The sequence below is a fragment of the Ambystoma mexicanum genome, chromosome 10, assembly GCF_040938575.1.
Source record: "Ambystoma mexicanum isolate Mex_15411 chromosome 10, UKY_AmexF1_1, whole genome shotgun sequence".
In the NCBI taxonomy this organism is placed as follows: Eukaryota; Metazoa; Chordata; class Amphibia; order Caudata; family Ambystomatidae; genus Ambystoma; species Ambystoma mexicanum.
Window position 1 is genome coordinate 291041399 of NC_090932.1, and position 22230 is coordinate 291063628.

Consider the following 22230-nt stretch of genomic DNA (forward strand, 5'->3'; position numbering starts at 1 on the left):
TGGAGTCTACTATTACTCTTTCCAGAGGTGTGAGGGGGCGGGTTAGTTTGTCAGCCCACTGGGGGTCCGTCATGATCCCCTTTACTCGAATATAGTCAAAAATCGAGGTCGAAGCCACTCCCAGGATCTCCACCAAACTGTCATAGTCAATAAATACTCCATGCCGAAACAATTGAGCCACATGTTCCAACCCCCCGTCTCACCATCTCTGAGTCGGCGGAGATTCCTCCTATCAAACTCGAACGGGGAAGCCCACACTGAAGACAGAGGGGAGGGCCAGGAGGAAAAAACCTCATTCCTTCTATTCTTTTTCCACAGAGACCACAACACCGACAAAGTGGGGTGCGTTTTAACCTCACATGGGAGGTTCTTACCCGCGGCCCACACAAGATCTCTCACTTTTCTGGGGTGCACATGGATATCTTCAATATATGACCAGTAGGTCCTCATATCGTCCCTCAAATGCTTCAACAGCATTCTTAATTGAGCCGCTTTATGATAGAGCGGAAAGTCGGGCAGGCCAAATCCTCCATGTGATCTCGGGAGAGTTAGAGTCTCATGCTTCACCCTCGGCTTTTTCCCTTTCCAGATGAAGCATAAAACCTCTGAGTGAAGAGGTTTAAAAAATGAGTCCGGGATAGCAATTGGAAGAGAGGAGAAGAGATAGAGCAACCGAGGCAATATGTTCATCTTGACCGACACCATTCGGCCAAACCAGGATAGCGTCAGGGGGGCCCAGTGCCGGAGATTTGAGACAATTTTAGCGAGAATAGGGGGATAATTAACTTCAAAGAGGCGAGTCAAATCTCTCGGGATCAGCACTTGCAGATAAAGAGTAACCTCCCGCTCGATTCTAATACCTTCCCATGAGTCCCTCACCTCTGAATCTGCACTACCCATCGGGATCGGACACGATTTCGCTAGGTTGATTTTCAAGCTAGAAACAGTACCAAAGGCGTGGATCAGGTTTAGGAGGTGTGGGAGCGAGTGCCGCAGGTTGGTAACATATGCCAAGACATTGTCTGCAAATAATGAAAGCTTGAAGTCTAGGTCACCACAACGGACCCCTGCTATCCCCTGATGTCATTTCAATGCTATAGCCAAGGGCTCCATCACAAGGGCATAGAGCAGAGGGGAGATCGGGCAGCCCTGCTGGGTCCCCCGAGAAAGGGAGAACGGAGCCGTGGTCACTCCATTAACCGCCACTTTGGCAGTCAGGCCATTATACAGAGTTGCAATCCAGCTGCAAAATCTCACTCCCAGCCCCATTTTCTGTAAGACTTTGCCCATATAGGCCCACTCAACACGGTCAAAGGCCTTTTCCGTGTCCAATGACAAGAGATAGGCCTCCTTCCCTGAAAGCGCGACATTGTGCATCAGATCCAGCGACTTCCTGATGTTATACCCTCCCTGCCTCCCCAAGATGAAACCCACCTGATCACCATGGACCAGTGTTGGGAGATGTTGGGCTAGCCGATTCGCCAGAACTTTGGCCAGTATCTTCACGTCCGTGTTGAGCAGGGAAATGGGGCGGTAGGATTGGCATTTTTTTGGATCTTTCCCTCCCTTGGGGATGACAACAATACAAGCGGAAAGCATGGTTTGGGGGAGACGACCTGAGTCTAGAACGCTATTAAAGAGTCTAGACAGAAACGGGGCAAGGGCATGACGGAATGTTTTAAAGAAGAATACTGTAAATCCATCATCCCCCAGTGTAGTACCTGATTTCATAGATCCAATAGTGTCACTCACTTCCTGGGGAGAAATAGGTCTCTCTAGAGGGTTGGCTTTCTCAGGGGGGAGTCAAGGGACAGGTAACGCATCTAGAAAGCTGTCTATATCCGCCCCATCTCCGTTGTATTCTGTTTTCTACAGGCGATCGTAGTACCTCCGGAATTGTTCTGCTATCCCGGGATCATCTCGGCAACACCCCCGTCTGCAAGGACAAGCGCATCCACCCTTCTACTCTCTCTAAGCTCTCGAAGCCTCCATGCCAGGATTTTATCTGCTTTTTCACCTTTTTCCATATATTTTTGTTTAAGGAAGGACCGCTTCCTCTCAGTTTGCCCGACCAGAAGGGCTGCGAATTTTGCTTTAAGTTGCTGAAGTTCAGCCCACTTCCCCGGGAACATCTGAGATCTTAGTTTGCCCCCCGGCCGGAGAGCTTCGATTTTATCTCTAAGAATGTTCTCCTCTCTACCCCTCTCCCGCTTCCTCGCTGCACCCAGTCCTAAAAGGACACCCCTGATTGTTGCTTTAAAGGCCTCCCAGTCCCCTTCTAAGCCTACCTGCCCATCGTTGAATACAAAGAATTATTTTATGGCATCCAGGGTGGTTTGCGTTAGTTCCTAGTCCTTCAGCAAGAGATCATTGCAAGTCCACCTCCTGGGTCCCGTAATTCTAAAGGGGATCCCTAATTGAATCCTAACCATGTCGTGGTCAGACCATGGGGTCACCTCCACTGATACTTCCGAGATGTTTTCATAAAGCCCCTTATCAACAAGAATATGATAAATTCGAGCGAAAGATGCGTGGGGTTTCGAAAAAAAAGTGTATAACGGTTCCTGGCCTTTACGGGCCGAGTCGGAATCCCTAAGCCCAAGTTCTTCATTAGTATTCTGAAAAGAGGCTGAAATGCGCTTCTGCAACCGAGAGTCTACTTCGGAGCGGATGGATAGCCTGTCGCGAGTCGGGTCAAGTACCATGTTAAAATCTCCTCCCACCACCAGCGCACCCTCAGTAAATGTTATAATTTTGAGCTTCACCTCCAACCAAAAGTGTTCTTGGGCCTCGTTAGGGCCATAAATAGAGACTGTCACCTTGGCCCCTCTAATTTCCCCCTTGACCATGATATAGCGTCCTTCTAGATCTCTGCATTGGGCTTTAGGAGTGAAGTGAGCCTTCTGGGAGATCACAATCGTCACTTCTCTTTTCTTAACCTGGCATGACGCATGGAAAACCTTTTGTATTGACTGCGTCTTTAAAGAGGGTTCTTCACCCCTCACACAGTGGGTCTCTTGAGGAAACAAAACATCAAGATTCAGCCACCATTTAGTAGAGTCATATAGATGTTGAAGAGTAGTGGGGGTAGCGATGATCCTTGTGGTACTCCAAAGGTTGTTTCCCTCAGAGTGGATTTTAATGGTTGTAGCCATACTGTTACTGTTCTTTCACACAAGAAAGATTTCATCCAGAGCAGTGCTGCGTCAGTGATCCCTATTTCTTCTAGCCTCTTGATGAGGATGTTATGGCTGACTGTGTTGAATGCTGCAGACAGGTTGAGTAGTATAAGTGCCGAGTTTGTGTTGCAGTCTGCATTGGTCTTTGATATGATATGGCATTTATAACGCGCCTATACACAAGTGTTTCTTTAGGTTGTCCCATATAGAGAAAAGTGCCATCTCTGTCCCTCTCATGGGTCTGGAGACGACTTGTGCCTGGTCCAATAGTTGGCGATTTTCTGCATGTTCGTACGTAGACATTGGTCTCTAATAGTTTTGCTGGATAGGGAATGTTTGAGATCCGTCTGTAGTTTGAGAAGTCTTCCACATTGCCCGTTGTGTCCTTGAGGAGTGCTTTGATGTCTGCAGATTTGAATACTTGTGGTACCCTCCCCGTTGAGAGTGATAGGTTGAAGATGTTTAGGTAGCAATCTGATGGTTTGCCCTGTGTAAGGATTGATTTATAGATGTCAGCTGGGCAGGGGTTCATTGGGGAGCCTGCCATGTTGCTTTTTTTCACTAGGCTGTAGAGTTGTTCTCTTGACATTTGTGTGAAGCTTTTCAGCCTGTTCTGCGGTCCAGGGATAAGGTAGGGGATGGTGCACGGTCTGGTTGATTTGTTTACTTTATATGATCCAGTGTAAGTCAGCAATTTAATTATAAAAATGATCTGCAAGAACATTGCATAATTTTTGTGAAGGTACGAATGTGTTATTGCATCCATGGGGATTTCTCATCTCTTTTACGATATTGAATAGTTCTTTCTGAGGGTTGGTGACTTTTGCGATCCGGTTGTCGTCGTATTTCTTTTTGGCTTTAAGAGTTTCCTTTTTGAATGGTCAGATTTGTTTTTGATAAAGTATTCTTTTGGCTTGGTTGTAGTTTTCCTCCATTCTTGTTTCCAGTTTTTTTTTCCATTGTACTTGGATGTGGCGTGAACCATCGTGCCACTGCTTTCTTTTGTGATGGGATGAGGGTTTTTCGCAGGGAGATGCAGTCAATTGTTTCGGCGATCCATTTCTGTATTAGATCTGCTTTTCCGTTGGTCAGTTGGGTCCAAGGTTGCAATAGATTATTTTGAGGATTCTCATTCTTCTAAGTTACTGCTTTTGGTGGTATTCCAGTTTCTTTTCTAGCTTGAGGGCGGGGGATGGGACTTTTGCGGCTGTTTGGATGCTTTATATGGTAATTGGATCACAAACGGTATAATGAGGTGGTCGCTCCATAGTATTTGTATTGGTGGCTCAGTTTAGATCTGTTTCTTGTTGGTGAAGAGTGAATCCTGCCGTGTGTGTCGCTCGTTTCACCGTCTGCTGTAGTCTCATTGTTTCACGCTGCTTAGTCAGTGATTTCTGCGAGTTCCGGTTCTCTTCTTTCAAACCATATGTTGAAGTCTCTGAGGATGATCAGGTGATCATGTTTGATGGTCAGGTTCGTGAGGGTGTCTATAAAGGTTGCGACTTAGGTCAGTGGTCTATAGAAGAGTATGAATTTGAGGTTTGTTTGTGGATCCGATGTCACAGTGGGTCAGCTGTTTTTATTTTTAGGAATTCTTTGTGGGCTCCTGCAATTCCTGCTCCTTTTTTTCCTTTTCTGTTTACCTTTGTGCATTTGAAGTTGTCAGGTAGACAGCTGTATACTGTGACTTTGTAGTATTCTTTCCAGGTTTCTGTGACTAATCGGATTCAAATTCCACTGCCGTAGAGTAGATTTCTGTAGAGTGTTTGGACATCGATCTTGCGTTCATTAGATTGCAGTGTATTTTTTTCTTTAGTAGGCAGAGTGCCGCATACCTTGCGCTTGTTTTTAGAAAAGATGAATATCCACTCGACTGTTTGTGTGAAACCCAATTGTTTTTTAAAAAAACCATTTGGGTTTCACACAATCGAGTGGATATTCATCATCATCATACAAACATTATTTGGCCATGTGGCCATCAAAGTGCATCCTAATACAGAAGCTAAAATAACAAAGACATGTTACAACCCAGCATACCGTGGGAAAGAGAAAAAATAAGAAGAGGCAAAACAAACGGAAAGGACAAAGAAAACCAGCCCCATACGGAAATGTGGCAAGTCCAGCGTGTCCATCTACATTGGGCCCCTGATCTCATCGCCCTAGAGGGATAAGGTTTGCAACGGTTAAGGGTGTGTAGGATGGGATGAATTTGGATACCACTGGGCGATCATCGTGGCCTTGCAGAGGATCCTGGCTCATTGAGATCCCACCCTTGTCAACACGACCGTGCCACCCTGATCTTCCCAAAACCCCCTTAGACACTCTCCAGTTCCTGAAAGTCAGTTTCACAGAGTCATAGAGGCTTGAGCCAGTATGACTAATCCTTAGGTATTTCTCCAAGAGTTCTCTTGTTAAAAATGTACCGCCTTTCGCGGACCGCAGCCAGTGCAAAAATGTATTCTGTAGGGCATCCCTTGGTTCTTTCTTGCTCTCTGCCAATTTTGGTGCCCCATGGAGCTAGACTATGCAAGAACCAGTCCCACCTTTGCCATGTCGCTCGAGCATACTCCCCCTACAATAAGGGTTGTGAGCTATGGGGGCTTTCGCACTTAGACCCTTTGCAGGACCGGTGGACTCCCCCACAGTTTGGGAGGGCAATAACTTAGTGTGAGGCACTCTGCAATGCTCTTGGGGTGGGGTTCTGGGTTCACTGCAATGCTCTTAGGACGAGATTCTACATTCTCGAGGGGCATTTAGGAGAGGTGCTTTCCTCTGTACCCTACCATGAGGGGCACCATGTGCCATGGGAGTTGCTGGGTGCGCACAGTCCATAGCCATAACATGCTCCAGAGGTAAGGTGACAGAACCCTTTTCCCCCTGACTTGCAATCAAAGGTTCCCACAGTGGCGTTACACCTCCCTTCCCCTGGTTTTCTATTAGGGTCAAGAGCACTTTCCTAATGGCTTTTAGCTCAACAAGCACCCGGTCACACTTACATCCCTTAGTAGAGCTAACAGTTGGCCTGAAGGCGGTCGAGTTGGTGCCATAGGTGGCCATAGTGTCAGTTGGATTGGGAGCTCTAAGTGGAGTTAAGTGTAAATAAGAGCTGGAACCAGTACTTGAGGAGGGAAGATGCTTACTCCAGACACTGCTGGAGGAACCCGCAGAGCCCAGGGTGACGGTGGCAGCACTCGTCGACATATCCTCGTGCGTGGCGCTTAGGGACTTGGTACGTGTAGGAAGATCCCCATGGGAGGCCATACTTGGAGCGGGGGCCATACCAGTGTGCCATAAAATGGATCCAGGTAGCAAGATGCTATCAACGGGTGTCGGAGGTGGAGTGTTCCCCAAAGCTGTTGCTAGCGAGTTCGCTAGGCCCCAACATAGGGAATCGAAAGGCGAGTGCAGGGTGGACAAAATAGGCAGATTAAGGGGGGCCTGGGAATCCAGAGATACTGGCTAGCATAGGAGGATGGAAGGGCTCAGTCCCCCTTCGCCTTTGTCCGCTCCCGTATCCGAACAACGTGGAGACCTATTCGTAGCAGGAGGGGCACAAACTTCGTAAGTTTCGACCAGTGTTCCCCCTCCCGGGCAGGGAGTCTCCAGCTGGGGATTGAGCAGGATTCCCAAGTGGCATGCGTCTAGAGCTGTTGGCATATTTCCTAAGCGAGCATGGCAACCCCCCAGGGGGTGTCAGACTTCCTGACCCTACAGTTCCACCTCTCGTCCTGTGTCAGAGGGATTCCATGAAGGGCCCTGTGAGTGCCCCCCCCCCCAACCTCCCCTTGTGTCTCACCGCCAGGGTCTTCCGTTTGGTTTTGGGTTCACACTCTTGAATGACTTGAATGCTGGACAAAAGGACAGAGTTGGCCAAAAAAGATGGAGAAAACGGTGAAGGAGGTGGGAGCTCCATTAGTGGAGAGGGTTTTGCTGCTTGAAGTTCCATGTTTTCTAAAAGTTACAGCAGCCTGTTGGGGGCGTATTAGTCTGCCTCAATGGGCCATAGTACACCACTCACCAAACGCCCCTTTCCGTTCGCCCTCACCTTACTTGAAGGAGGCTGGAGGAGGTTGAAGATGGTCCAGGCTCGCACTTCAGGAAACACCCTCTGAAGCTGCAAACACCCCCGTGGGACGCCAACACACCGCGCCCTTATCTCGCAGGCTTCACCCTGGCGGGCACGGCATGGTGCAGAAGAAGGCAGAGGGGGCTTGTCCAAAGGTCCACTGCAGTATGGAGGCCCTCCTGGGCCAAAACAGCGAGGACCGGGACCCAACACCCTGCATCCTTATCCCGCGGGCTTCACCCTGGCGTGGAGCAGAAGAAGGCGTGCCCAAAGGTTTGTTGCAGTATGGAGGCCCTCCTGGGCTAAAACAGCGAGGAGCAGGACCCAACACCCTGTGCCCTTATCCCGCGGATATTCATCTTTTCTAAAACAAGCGCAAGGTATCCGGCACTCTGCCTACTACTCATTACTAAAGGACGTGAGGGCACCACCTCCACCAATCCGTGACATTGCTGCTGCATAACCAACTCACCCTATCTCAGAGCAAAGCGCTGGAAGTGTTCCACACTAGGGCCCACCCCTTTCCTTGTATTTCTTTCTTTATAGTGTCCATTTTTGTTTGTGCTTTCTTGCTTTCGTCTTTGTGTGGTCTTGTTGGCGATCATTATTTTCAGGATGTAGGTTGTGTTGTGTTCGTTTGAGTCTGTTTTGTCATTGACTTTCTTATTGGGTCCATAACTTCTTCTGGCTCCTCTTCTGTGTCTAGTTGCCGTTGCTGTAGGCCACCTTCAGCTTTGGTGATGTATGGAGTGAAGGTGTTGTTGCCCATCTTTCGCCTTTTGCCTGTTTCTGCTCTTTTCCTGTGCGGTCCTGGTATACTGCTGGTGTGTCTAGCATTTCTGGTGGTCACATGATGCTCGGGGGAGTGATCCATTGCGAGGTATGGTGTTGGGTATAATGGTTTTTGTCTGAGGCAAATTCAAATCTAGGCCTAACACATTCGCACGTCATGAATAGGACTGGAATTGCCAGGCTCAAATAACTTTAAAATGGAATTTAGTAAAGTTTTCAGTATTTCCACAGTGAAACTTTAAAATTGAATTTAGTCAAGTTTTCAGCATATCCACAGCGATCGTGTATGAGACCTTATATTTACTGTTTTTAATTGCAGGTTGTTTGCATAATTTTGCTGTTAAGGAAATTGTATGCTTTGTGGGGGAGTAATACCAGCCCTATTCCTCACTGTGTAGCCCTAGTCAACCAGTAACATTTAACAGTTTTTTAATCGGTATTTGAAGCCAAGACCTGTTCAGGTGTAACTTCCTATGGAAGATTACCTACACAACAGACCTACTCTGCCATTAAATTAATGTTTATCCCAATTAATATACGTATTTGGGAGAACATGGAATTAGGTCCACCTCTGCCTTCTTACCCACAGCCCTTTCCTACATTTCCTTGTAAAGGCAAGACCACCTTTGGGGAAAATATTTTCCCTTTTAATATTTAATTCAATGCACAACTGGAAAAAAAATGTTTTTCTTTTTCAGAAATCCAGCAGTAATGTGCGAATTAGCATGATTAATAACCCCAGTGAGGCTGCAACCGCTGAGAACACTCGTGTAGCCCGGGCCATTTGGTCAGCCCTTCAGACGCAGAGCTCCAACAATGCCAAAAACTTCATCACCAAGATGGCCAAAGAGGAGACGGCACAGGCGCTGGACTCTGGGGCAGATATCATGGAATTCGCTGTTGGGGTATGGACAATTCATTACATTTTCATAGCGTTTTGGATAAATGCATTGAATAAGTATACAAAGGCATATCCGTCCACACATGTCTCAGTAGGAAATTGGTTTGGAAGCTCCCTGCCTTTTGTATAATGAATGAAGGGGTCTGCCAACTGCTGCCATTGTTGCTGCTCTTTTTGCATAAATCTCTTTGCAATTTTATTTTTAAAGCTTGCTATTAGGTTTCCAATGCAGATTTAAGTTTTGAAGTGCAATGGCAAGTTAATATGTTGTAACTTCCATTAAACAAATGTATTGCATCGTCAGGAACTATACAACATAAAAAATAGTAAACTATACAATTTAAAACGTATACAATAATGGAATAATGTATGATCATATGCACAAAACAGCCTAATATAGTCAGTTAATGTCAATAAATAGGTGGGCAAAAATGGCGGTCACCTCTAAGTATTTAAGTTCAAGGGCTCCCTCATAGACCATGTCCTCCATATTTTTTCCTAGGGCTTGGCCCAACATACTATCATGAAGTAAATTTACTGATGCCCCTTTTCTTCTTTCTTATCTCGCTTTCTGGTTGTTGTGGTAAATTGCAGCCTGCATTTTGTAAACACACGCAGATCTACAGTAATCGCACACATCCTAATACAATTTTCCTAGTACAACAGGAATAGTCATTAATTATGGACATCTGTACAACAGAGAAGCAGCAGGAAACCCAATGCTTGCTGTATTATGCATTGCTTCCACAAGCTCTTGCACTTATTTATTCAAGCAGTCTAGTAACTCATGGGCTTCATGCAAGCCAAAATGGAAGATATGGGGTCTTTAACCCTTTGGCTTTAACTAAGCAATTTAAACCTCCAAGCCCCACCAAAGCTTCTGCCCTAGAGACTAACATTGCTCACAACTTGGTCCTTTTGGGAAGATCCTCCATTCTCATGTTGCAAATTTCGGTCCTGCAATTAATCCAGACAGTGGGCCTCATTCTAAGTTTGGTGGTGCAGTCAAATGTTGGTAAATCCGTTACCACACCTTTTTTTTGGCAGTAACTTCTTATCGCTACTTTTACCTCACTGCCAAAATTGGTGTTGAATGGGAGGGATTACCTTCAGCATAAAGCTGGAGGTAATTCCTCCAATTCATCACCAAAAAGTGGAGGGTTCAGTTCAGCAGAATTACCTGTGACGATTCACAAGGTGTCGTCACTTCTCCCCAAGGGGGAGCCCTTTTCCATGAGACTAGTGCGGTGCAGCCGCTACCCAATAGCCTCCCCTGGGGGGGGGGGATGTGGGAGGACCTCATGGGCAGGGACTCCCACTCTAGGGACAAGCACGATCACCCCTGGGTGCAGCTTGTTGAATATCGTCACTCCTCAATATTCCCTAGCCTTCCCCGTTGTTCAGAACCATTTTGTGGAAAGTAAACCTATGTTTTCCTGTAATACGCAGGATAAACTGAAATCAAAGGTACTAGGACGAAGAAGATCACTGTCAATGAAGGTCATTGACGGTGCCAGTACTGGTATGAGGTGGCCTTGAGGAGGCATACAGATTAAGTTATCAACAAGACCAAAGGACTTTTACAATCAGCCAGGGCAGGACTGGCAACACTGTATAAGTATGGAAGACGGACTAACCAATGTGATGAATCCTACGGATCCCTCACTGAAACCCTGCCTAAATTCTCCTCCCAGTTGGCCAGGAAAAGGCAGACGCTTCCTGATCCTGTCCTTGGGAGTGGTGTACTGCGAGAGGATCCCCTGGGCGGAGACCAGGGCCAGAGTGGTGAGGAGACCATGAGACATGGTATTTGTCCTTTCAAAGGGAGAACCCTTCATGGTTTCCCGGACAGGTAATGGCATATTGTCATTATGATGTATCTGAAACCCATATATGATCTGTGGCACTGGGCACAAGTACCACAAAACCAGAGTCCGCCTTACCAACAGAAAGATCCTTTGAGGTATTTCAGGATAAACACCCTCCTTACTCCCAAAGGTATATTGTAAAGAAATCTATAAATATTACCTTAAGTAAATGTTCTTCCTCTGTAACAACAAACTCTAATGGTTTATCTTTGAAGAAGTAAGTCTACCCTTAAAATCAAGCAGCTGCCTAAATGAACTAGCTTTGCTCTTGGAGACTACAAGTCCCATAATGCCATGAGTACTGGGACGAGGAAGAGGGCTGAAGTGGCATGCTGTAGCAGTAGTTGGTTAATTAAGCCTAACAGCCCATACCTGAACTAATCTTGGAGGCATAAAAGGCCCCCTAAGGTGCAGGCAATAGGGAGGAGCTAGAGCTGTGTCTGGAGTGCGTGCTGTAGTAGCAGAGGCAGAAAGAAGACAGTGTTGGCAATCCAGGCAGAAGTGGGAGAATCAAAGGGACACCGGAAAGTTGATGCAGCAGATTTTACCTGCTTGTTCTGTGAGCGTCCTGTTTAACCAAGGTCTGTGTTCCAGAAGCCGCGCAAGGGAAGGCGTGCTGGAAGGCTGCATTTCCTCGTGTGAGCCTGATTGTGGAGATTGCCATCCCAGAAGTGTGTCAGAGGCCGAGGCGGGTCTCTCGAGACCAAAATATTCCTTAATTGAGTGGCTGGACCGGAGACTACCATCATCGAGAAAGGGTGTGGGTCCCTGTGAAGCCAGAAGCAGCAGATGCTGCACCAGAAGCAGTGGAAGTTGTGCAACCCGCGGAACAAGGATCATAAAAGGCGGTGTGTCAAACCTGGCATTCTGATTCCTTGCGTAAGCACTGCTGGCAACAGTATCCGGTTCAAGCTTCACTCGCATATAAGCAGAAGCAAGCTGAAGTGGTTAGTGGAACTTTTGATGATGGGAAATGTCACACTCGTGTGTGTACGAGCATTGTCCCAAACACTTGGGTACGAGTGAGAAATATATAATACATTGTCCAAACACTTAAAACTTCAAAATCTAAAGAAAACTGTGGTTGCGTGTGACCAAAAAAACGATTCTCAAATGAGAGTCCATGGGTCAAACATTTAAAACCCTGAGACATAATGAATCAGCAGTCGGCTAAAAATGATTCTCAACTGGACGTTAACTTGAAAATCCATTTTTAAACGAAAAACACTGTAACACTGACGTCGCAGAAACGTCTATTCCTTACTGCGAGCCAAAAAGACAATTGCTTATAAAGAAATGTTAAGTGGTTAAACGTTGTATCTGCGGTTGAAGTGAGAGCGAGCATTGCCGAAGCCAGGAGTATTCCCCTATTCAAATTGAAGGCAGCCTTTCTAAAAGCCAGAAAACAATCCAACCAAGACTGTGAGCCCAATAGAAGTTTAACTTTGCCTTAGAGACAAGTGTGCAAGCATTACCTGAAGCCAAGCCAAGGCAATGGCACCAATGCTTATGGGTAATTGATTTGGCTAAAAGTTGGCAGAGAGATGAAGGCAAAGTTAGGGAAGCGAAACTTGCGGCTCATACATATTCTTTGAAGTTAATACAACCTATATTGCCAAAGATCAGAGAGAAGTGGGTATGAAGGGCAAACCTAGGTTGTTGTTGTGACAGGCAGTTGCCTGTTTGAAGGTCTTGAAGTGCCTTAACGTAAATCTTGTCAGAACTAAAACATGTTTTGAATCACAAAGTACTGAAGCTGTGGTGGTATGTCTTGCTGTCAGTATATGCAAACTTCAGTAATACAAGTGAAGTGGAGCACTGTCAGATTAAGGAGAATGTCCTCATGGTACATTTTTATAGAAATTAAGTTGTTGAAGTAGAAGCAGCAGTATTGTGAAGGTATCCTGACCAACCTACTATGAATACTAAGTCGTGAATATTGACAAAATAACTGTTAACTAAGAAGTATGTTTGACATTATATAGTGCATTTCTTTTAAACGGTGGCAAGTTTTCTTGTATTATTGGAAGTGGTGACAAAGCATTATCGCCAGGAATACCATTGCTACTGTTTTGAGGAAGTGGAAAGTCAATTTTTCACCAAGAAGAAAATATTTACTATTGGTGGAACTTTGGTTAACAAGACTTTACCTTGACATTGAAATATCAAGAACTGATCTGCTACTATCTTACCTACATGGATTTCCTTGTTTGCTTTTATTGAACATTGGAGGTGAATTCACATTGGATCCTGGGGAAGGGTACTTACCCGGGTTATTGAGAGGTCATCAAGACACTGTGAATGTTATTTGAATTGTCATATATTTTCTTTGTATTTGATGTTAAAGTATGAGGGCCAGACATCCTCTGTTAATGTTTCCCTTTAGTTTTTAGGCAGGGAAGTCCTCAGCAGAGTAGGGATAGTGAGGCATGTAATATCAATTTTGCTTTAATAAAATGGCATTTAATAAAATGGCATGTTTTGAACAATCATCAAACAGTTGTCCGCCTCACGTTGCTGACCCCTCACGCCAAGCTGTCAAACCCAGCTCGGGGAGGCAACAGGCACAGAATCCAGATGGAGTTTCGAAGGCTGTGAGCAGACCAGAGTCGGAGAAAAGCAGAGGACGCCTGCAAGGAAAAAGTTCTCCGCCGGTGCAGCTAACGCAGACCCGAACATGAGGGGAAGAGCCGAGCAGCAGATTGGAGCCAATGTGCTGCTGTGGAAACCAAAGAGAGAAGACTGGTGTGGCAAAGAGAAGAACCCCAGTCCTAGGAAGCTACAGGTGGCGTGCCAATATCCCTTAAAATTTAACTGAAGGTGTGGGAGACCCAGAGAGGACATGGGGTGGAAACCAGATGGGTCAGGGACAGTGCCACACCAAACATTGAGGAGGAGTTCCTCATTGCAGTGGTGACCAGAAGCCCACTGACCACCAGAGAAGTGTTGGAGGCCCCAATCAAGCTAAGCTAAGCGAGATTCCTAGATGGCAGACAGAGGAAGGCGGGTGTGAGTATTGGTGCTCCGTCCTCGAGTTTTCCCGCAGAGAAGCAAGACCCATGCACCTCCCGCTGCGGCACCAACAGCAGCCTGCAGTCCCCTCCGCACCGCCAATTTTTTCCCCTGTGGGCAGAGACCCTGCAGGATCTGCCTCGCCAGTCCCGGGATACACAAGGCCGCCGAGCATTTGGGAAGACACAGTGGAGCACACACGCCACATCGGAAAGACATCCCAGGTGACCTCTGTGAGCAATCGCCCAAAGGCGACCAAGAAGCATGACCGGTCGTGGAGAGAGGCCCCAGAAAGGTGACAGGACCAGTGCGGAAACACCTGACTGAAGAGAAGGGAGACACTCTGTGGAGAGCAGTGAGGAGCCAAGGGTAAGTTGTGCTTGGGGTCCCAATTGGCAAGTGAGGTGCTGCCTGCTGCAATGTGAGCACCAGAAGACCGGGACCCCGCCTGCGAGTGAAATTAATTGTGCAGGAGAAGCCGTTCCTGTGGGGGCATGTAGCAGTACACGCAGCCCTCTTTGCGGAGTGTTTGGGGTGAGAAGTGCGTGAACAAGGCCTTAACGAAACCAGGCAGAGTCGGGCTGGGGCGTGTTCCCACCCCATATCTCCCCTCCGTCCCCTGCCATCTACCTTGCTCCCCACCAGTGTTTGCACACCACAGCAGGAGACCCACAGCTTTTGGAAGGCACGAACAAAGCCCTTAACAAACGGAGTGGATGTGAGAATGCTTTACAAGCACTCGACCTGAGATTAAAGCCTAGTGATACTGTGGTAGCCAACCACCCTTGCTTGGTGCAGATCCTTCTAAACTGCTACGAAAGCTTTAAAAACCCTGCCCTATGCCACGGGGCAAGCAGAGGAACATCCCCACCAAGAGCAGTCCACTAACCAAACCTCAAGAATGACACCCTACAACAGCAGTGGGCAAAGGAGCCATTAGCCAACTCACGGACCCCGTGGATTAACGGGGGGACGGGATACACCTGGACTGTGGAGCCATGGCTATGAGCAAAGCAGACCTGGAGCCCTGCTTCAGTGGCTTCCAGGACAAACTGACAGCCTAGTTTCATGCCCAGTTCTCCATTCTCACAACTGAGGTGAAACAAGCAATCCAAGACCCAAGAAATGTGGCGTCGCTGGAGTAACGCACCGCTGCCGCTGAGCGAGCCCTTCAGGAGATGGCGGAAGACTCCAGAAAGACTGAAGAAACCTGGAAGACTTGGTCCGGCACTCCCACAACTAGCAATCCAATCCGAAGACCTAGATAATAGATCCAGGAGATCTCGCATCCGCATTCGGAATGTACCGGAGGAAGTGGCAGACCGAGATCTAAAAACAACAGCGCAGCCGGTCTTTGCAGACCTACTCTGAGACGGGAACGAGGCAGATATACTTATAGACAGGATCCACAGAACTGGCCCCAAATGAAATGTAGAGGGGGCTCAATCCAGGGACATTGTGGCGCTGATAACGTTGTATAGCCTCAAAGAGTGGATCCTTGGAGAAGCTCAGCGAGCGGGCCCAATCACTCTCAACGGACTCTCTAGGAACTTTGACTCATGCCAGGGATTTGAGAAGTTGGGGGCGGGGGTGGGGGGAATCCCACAGTTTGGTCATGGGAGGGTAGGTGGGAGTAGAATAGGAAGGGGGTAATGGGTTTGTTTGGGAGGGGGGGACAAAGGTGTGAGATGTGTTACAGAACATGGCCTACAGAACATGGCCAATAACCTGGGGTCTGCACGTTCAAGCTCTTAACACTTAGAATTAGGGGGCTAAATTCCCCCATGAAAACAGACATTGTCGCCTTTAGGCAAGACAGACCAGCACGCGTAGGAGGTGGGGTAGCTCTCATCTCCAAAGAAACACACTCCCTTAGACCCATCACTCACCCCTGGGACAGCAACTCAGATATGCTATCTGCTAAACTTGCTCTGTCCCCCAAAAGCACCATCAACATCCACATACACTATCGTCCTCCAGGCCTCCCACTGGACTTCAAGGGCCACCTCCTGCATCAACTAAGCAACAACATCAAACGCTCCACGAAGACCCTACTTCTCGGAGACCTTAACCTAGGGTCCAATGACCCTAAAGATAAAACTGCCAGCTCCCTCACTAAGGAACTTAACGAATTAGGCTTTACACAAAAAGTCTCTCGCCCAACACACACCAAAGGCCGCACCTTCGACTGGGTCGCTGACCATAACTGCCTCACCTTCATCATCGCCAACTCACCGCTACCCTGGACCAATCACAACAGCATCAAGTTCACCATACCTACCTCCTCTAACACCAAAATTCTCACCCCTGCCCCCCAAAACTAGCAAGAAGCATGGGCGTAATTTTAGGGGGGCACAGGGGTGTTTGTCCCCTCCAACTTTCATAGCACACCATTTTGTCCCCATTCATTTGGCTGGGGCACCTTTTCTTCAGATGTCATGTCCCCCCCAACATTTTCAGCAAAGTTACTCCACTGGCAAGAAGCTCCAAAAAACTCAAAGGACATCCTTCGATCACACCTCAACATTCCGGCACAAGCCCCACCTTTTTCTAACGACCCAAACGCCTTAGCTGACACCTACAAAGATACTCTATCCAAAGCCATTAACGACATAGCTCCGCTTGAACCCAAAACAGGCAAAAAATCTCTACACAGTAACTCGTGGTTCACGGATGAACTTCAGTCCCTACGCTCCCGTAAAAGGGAGGCTAAAAAAAAACTGGCTTTCACACCCGAGCGAGGACTCAAAAAACGTAACCAAATCTCCTGACTATATAAAGATACCATCACCAACGCCAAAGCCAATTCCTTCAATGTCCGTATCACTAATGCCAAATCGCAATCTAAAAAAATCTTTGCCATTTTCAACAAACTCATATCTCCCCACAATACACCAGATGAGATTACTAAAGACGAAGCATGGTGCACCAGCATCCAAGCCTCCATGCAAAATAAAATCGAGCTCCTTCAAAGCAAAATTAAGGGTCACCACAAAGCCCTAGCCCACTCCCAGGGGCTTAAACAACCTGACCCCTCTCCCCCACCAACCAATTCCAAACCACTTTTCACATTTAAAGACATTTCAGAACTAGAAGTCCCCAACATGCTGAAAAACCTAAAACCCTCTATGTGTAAAGGAGACATCTGTCCTCCCAAACTGATAAAGGACTGTGCAGACTTCCTTGTCCCACTTATAACAGCATTCATTAACGCATCATTCAGAACCGGTATCATCCCTGCTAGCCTCAAAGAAGCGTGGGGACCCTACACAGCCCAACAACTACCGACCCATAACCATGGTGTCTTTCCTCCTTAAGATCCATCACACCTTACACACTCAGCCAACTTCTCCAAAGAATTTGCACAGTGGATTACATCCTTCCTCGAGGGCAGGGCTATGAAAGTATTCTTAGCCATAGCCCATGCTGCCCCCACCACCATTCAATGTGGAGTCCCGCAGGGCTCGTGCACGGCACCCACTCTATACAACCTGTTTACGAAGCCTCTCCAACTGTCTTGACACTGGGTATCGCGTATACCAACTACGCTGATGATACCCAAGTACTCTTACCACTCACTGGCTCATACACTATAGATGCCCAAGCACTTCACTCAATATACACCACCATCCAGCCTTGGATGGCAGCCAACGGCCTCTGCCTAAATGGAGAGAAGGCCGAAATCATCATTTTAGGCATAAGACCTACATTAGCCAAGCTAGACAATTTGTACTTCACCATTAACACCATCATCCCTGTTTTCACATCAGTAAAGACCCTAGGTGTCTACCTGGGTTCCACACTATCCATGTCCAGACAGGTCAGCGCCATCACCTCCGCCTCAGCACACACTACTAAACTTATAAATTCAGTTAAACCATACATATCCAAGCCCAACTGCCTCTCAATTGCCAGAGCCACTATTGGAGCCAAACTGGATTATTGTAATGCCCTCCTAACAGGCACTTCCAAACACAGTCTAAACAGACTGCAAATCACGCAGAACAATGCGCTTAGAGAAGCATTAAGCCTCCCAAAAGAGAACACATCACCCAGGCTAGATAGGCAGCCCACTGGCTCACTGTCAAAGAACGCATCCGCTTCAAAACCCTCACCCACAAATGCCTAACATTCTCAGCTCCGGCACAACTGGCACAAACTTTATCCAAACCCACTCACTCCAGACCCACCAGAACGCATTACACCAACCTTCTGCACACTCCCCACATCAACAGATCCAAAGCGGGAGGACTAGGTTTTGCATACATAGCCACTAAACTCTGGAACGCCTTACCCACAGACATCCAAACAGAAAACTTCCTTTTCACTTTCCGCAAAAAACTCAAAACCCTCCTCTTCATCTGACCTCTTGTGTGCCTCCAACCTGTCTCTATATATGATTGCAATTGTTTTTATCTCATCTGCAACTTAGTAAAATGTCTGTAACCAGCGCCACGATGCCTCGGGGCTGTTGCGCGCTCAACAAATACAAATAAATAAATAAATACAAGAGACACACAAAGGGAAGCTAGATAAGCACAAATACAAATTGCAATACTACCCCCAGGTTTACCAAGCAAATGCCCCAGGGAAGGTGGCAGGGATCCCGTCAATCTGGGTTCTGGGATCGCTGGTGGACCAAGAGGGGAGGTACGTGTTCCTAATTTTGAAAATTGGGGTGACATCCCTCACAGTGGCCACTCTTTAAGCGCCCAACACAGGGCACCATGGTTTTATTAGCGTAACGCTTGCCAAGTTAGAAATGTTTGCAAAAGGGGAGATTCTGTTAACGGAAGACTTTAACATAGTATGGGACCCAGAGAGGGACAGAAGTTCTATAAATTACCAAGGGCAGACTTCCCCCCCTTGCGGGCCCTTACTACTAAGTTGGACCACTTGAATCTAAAAGACACATCGACCTCCATTACGGGGACAGAAATAGTCTACACCATTTACTCACATGCACACAGGTTGTTTTCCCGTATTGACTATATATGGGTTTCAACGTCCCTACTAGCCACAATTAGTGAGGTTTACTTATCATGCCCCACTGTCAACCACGCTAAAACTTCCAAAAGACAAGAGAGGACTATGGACTTGGTCCTTCCCCAGGGGGTCATTAAAAGACAAAGTGCTGGTAAATTTTACAGACTTTAAAATTAAGGACATATTTGCACTTAATTCATCTTCCGGGGTGATCGAGCAGTGCTTGTGCTTGTGGGACGCCTTTAAACAGTATTACGGAGGGAATTGATAGCCATGCCGGCCACTAAAGGTGGCAAGGTGTAAGGTTTTGGAAGCCAACTTGGAACATGTGCTCCGGGCAGTTATGCGACAGATGGAACCAGATTCTGGGGTGACACTACGTAAGAAATATAGGAACATCTGGAGCAAATGACACTTACTTCAAACATAAAATGCAGAAAAGGTGCTCCTGTCTTTGTGACAGAAACATTACATACAAGCAAATAAAGCTGGCAGGATACTAGTGGAACAACTAAAACAAAAAGCAGCATCTCGGACGATCCTAGGGATAAAAACGCCCCAAGGGGATATGTTGACCACAACGCAGGACATCACTGAGCAATTCACAACATTCATTACCGCTCTATATAGGTCCGACAGCCCTGACCACATGTTGCTAAATCTGTATTTGCACTCAGTTCCACTCCCAAAGATCACCCCAATGGAACGGGAAAACCTTGAAAGTGACATTACTGTTGAAGTGAGGGCGATCAAGACCCTACAGCTGAATAAATCCCCAGGCCCAGATGACTACCGTGCATTGTTCTACAAAACCTTCCAGACATCGTTGGCCCCCAGACTTACTAAGCTTTATAGATCTTTTGGCAAACCCAACCCAATAACGCCCACGATGGAGGAAGCAAAGCTGGTCCTCTTCTCAAAGCCAGCTAAAGACCTGTCCCAGTGCGGGTCATATAGACCCATCGCCATCATAAACATTGTTGCCAAAATATATACGAAAATCCTAGAAAGCAGACTGGAAAACATCCTCCCTAAACCTATTAGCCTTGACCAGTTTATAAAACGGAGACAAACTTACGTCAAAATCCATAGGGTCACCTGATCGAAAAAACACCAGGAAGGGCCCCTATGCAATGCTCTTCTAACTAGACGCTGAGAAAGCGTTTGATCGGGTTGAAAGGTCTTTCTTGTTTCATACTCTGGAAATTATCGGTTCCGGGTCATCCTTTATACAAAAAATCCAGGCCAACTACAACAATCCAACAGTTAAGCTTCTGATAAATGGGCAACTCTCCCAAAAAATCCCACTTAGGAGAGACACTAAACAGGGATGCCCGCTATTACCCCTCCTCTACGCAGTTCATCTGGAACCATTTCTTAGTAGCATCAGATCCCTATAGGCAATCCAAGGTATTCTATTTGGGGGTGAGGACCACAAAGTAATGGCATTTGGCGACTGTACGCTCCTCACCCTCACAGAACCCGAACACTAGCTTCCAATGGTTATCCGAGAAATAGACTCAATTGGTGCTGTGGCAGGGCTAAAAGTAAATATAACCAAATCAGAAATCCTCATCCTTTCGGTAATGGAGGAATCCCTAGCACGGGCGAAACAATGCACCTCCTTCCACTGGAATTCAGGGTCATAAGACTCCTGGGAGTGACAATTACGAGAACCCTGGAGGGACTATATGGGGCAAACTACCGTCCACTGCTAGACACCATACAACTACATAAATGGAATCCATTAAAGATGGTGTTCCTGCCCAGACTTCTCTACTATTTCCAGGCACTCCGGGTGGAGGTTCCCCAATCCTTTTTTCGAGACTACATACAAATGGCTTTCAGCATTCATATGGGATAATAGGACCCTACGGGTGGCATTAGAAACTCTGATGACCCCTGTAACTAAAGGGGGGGCTAGGTCTCCCGAACTTCCAATGCTACAATGGAGCGGCCCAATTGCGTGTCATTAGGGAGTGGCTTACCGGGACTACAGAGAAAACCTGGGCAAAAATGGACATGGCAGTATATGCGTGCCCCTAGATGAGGCTTAGTAAGGAAAACGGACCTCTGAATATGCACAGAAGTACTGCCACTGGGCTGGTGGTTAACACATGAACAGAATAGTGAAAACGCATGGGATTACATCCTACCCTCCTCCTTTACTCCCCTATTGCAACAATACCCAATTTAACCCCAGGAATTGCACAGAGAGTCTTCTCATGCTGGAAAGCAGCATGGTGTGTAAATATGAGTGATCTGTTCCAGGGCCGAGAGATAACATCGTTTGAGACATGAGTTGGGGCTCGGGTAAGGGGACAGGCTGCAGTATCTACAACTGAGACACTGGCTGATAGATCCCTCTAACAAATGAACGGCCACTAGATCCCTTACGCATTTCAAGAACTACCTCCTTACAAGCCTGGATGATGGGAACCTTGTATCAGCCATGGAGGGCTTCCATGAAACAATGGAAGGTTAACAGTGGGGGGGGGGCGCATAGAGAGGGAAGACTGGGGGAGGTTGTGGAGGGATGTCCCCAAGCTTACGCAGGCTATACAGACGCAGGAGATATGGTACAAGGTTATGATTCAATGGCACTATAAACCCGCGCGTCTGCACACAATCGATGCCAAGTCACCCCAAAGCTGCTGGCGAGAATGTGGGTGGAACTGCCCGAAGCTATCGGAGTTCTGGGTGTCAGTCAACAATAGCATGAGGAAGTTCTTTGGGGGAAGGGATCAATAGACACAGCAGGGCACACATGCTGGAACACCACGCCCCGGAAAGTGGGACATGGCTGGAGCATTGAGATTGTGTTTCGGTTTTAAATTTCGAAAATGCCAATAAAAACAACTTTAAAAAAAAAAAGATAGCTAGGCATCTGAGGAGAACTTCTTCTTTGCAATGGTGACCATAAGCCCACTGCCCACCAGAGATGTCGTAGACCCCCACCAGTCAACCCAAGCATCCAAGTAGAGCTTCCTCATCACAGTGGCAGTAATAAGCCCATTGGTCATCAAAGAAGGGTCTGGCACCCCAAGATAAGGAAACTGCACAAGCAAGCAGAACTTCCTCATCGCAGTGGTGGCAATGAGCCCCCAGTGATCACCAAAGACAGTTTTGGGACTTTGCTAGCAACAAAACAGAGTGTCAAAAGTATAAATCACGCTGAGGGTTGTGGGAAAAATCATTCGAGACACCAGGAGAAGGGAGTCATTCTCCTGGAAAAGGGGCCAACGCTCTTAGAACTGAGAGTTGTAGAGACACCAGGGGAAGTCATTCCCCTTGTCCTTGTTGTGAACTGTGCCACGCAACACCAGGAGAAGGGAGTAATTCTCTTGATACCAAATTGAGAATTGTAGAAATGCATGGGGAGGGAACTCCTTCCCCTTGGTTTATTTGGAAACAGTACCGATAGAC

General features: G+C 47.1%; 1 protein-coding gene across 3 annotated transcripts in view; it reads left to right on the plus strand.

Annotated features, from left to right (window-relative positions):
* Positions 1 to 22230, plus strand: part of UGGT1 (UDP-glucose glycoprotein glucosyltransferase 1) — a 2047742-nt gene that overhangs the window by 1085048 nt on the left and 940464 nt on the right. For all 3 annotated transcript variants that reach the window (XM_069617855.1, XM_069617854.1, XM_069617856.1), the window contains one exon: positions 8736 to 8942. In XM_069617855.1, coding sequence (XP_069473956.1) covers positions 8736 to 8942 — 207 coding nt within the window. The remainder of the gene's footprint in view (positions 1 to 8735; positions 8943 to 22230) is intronic.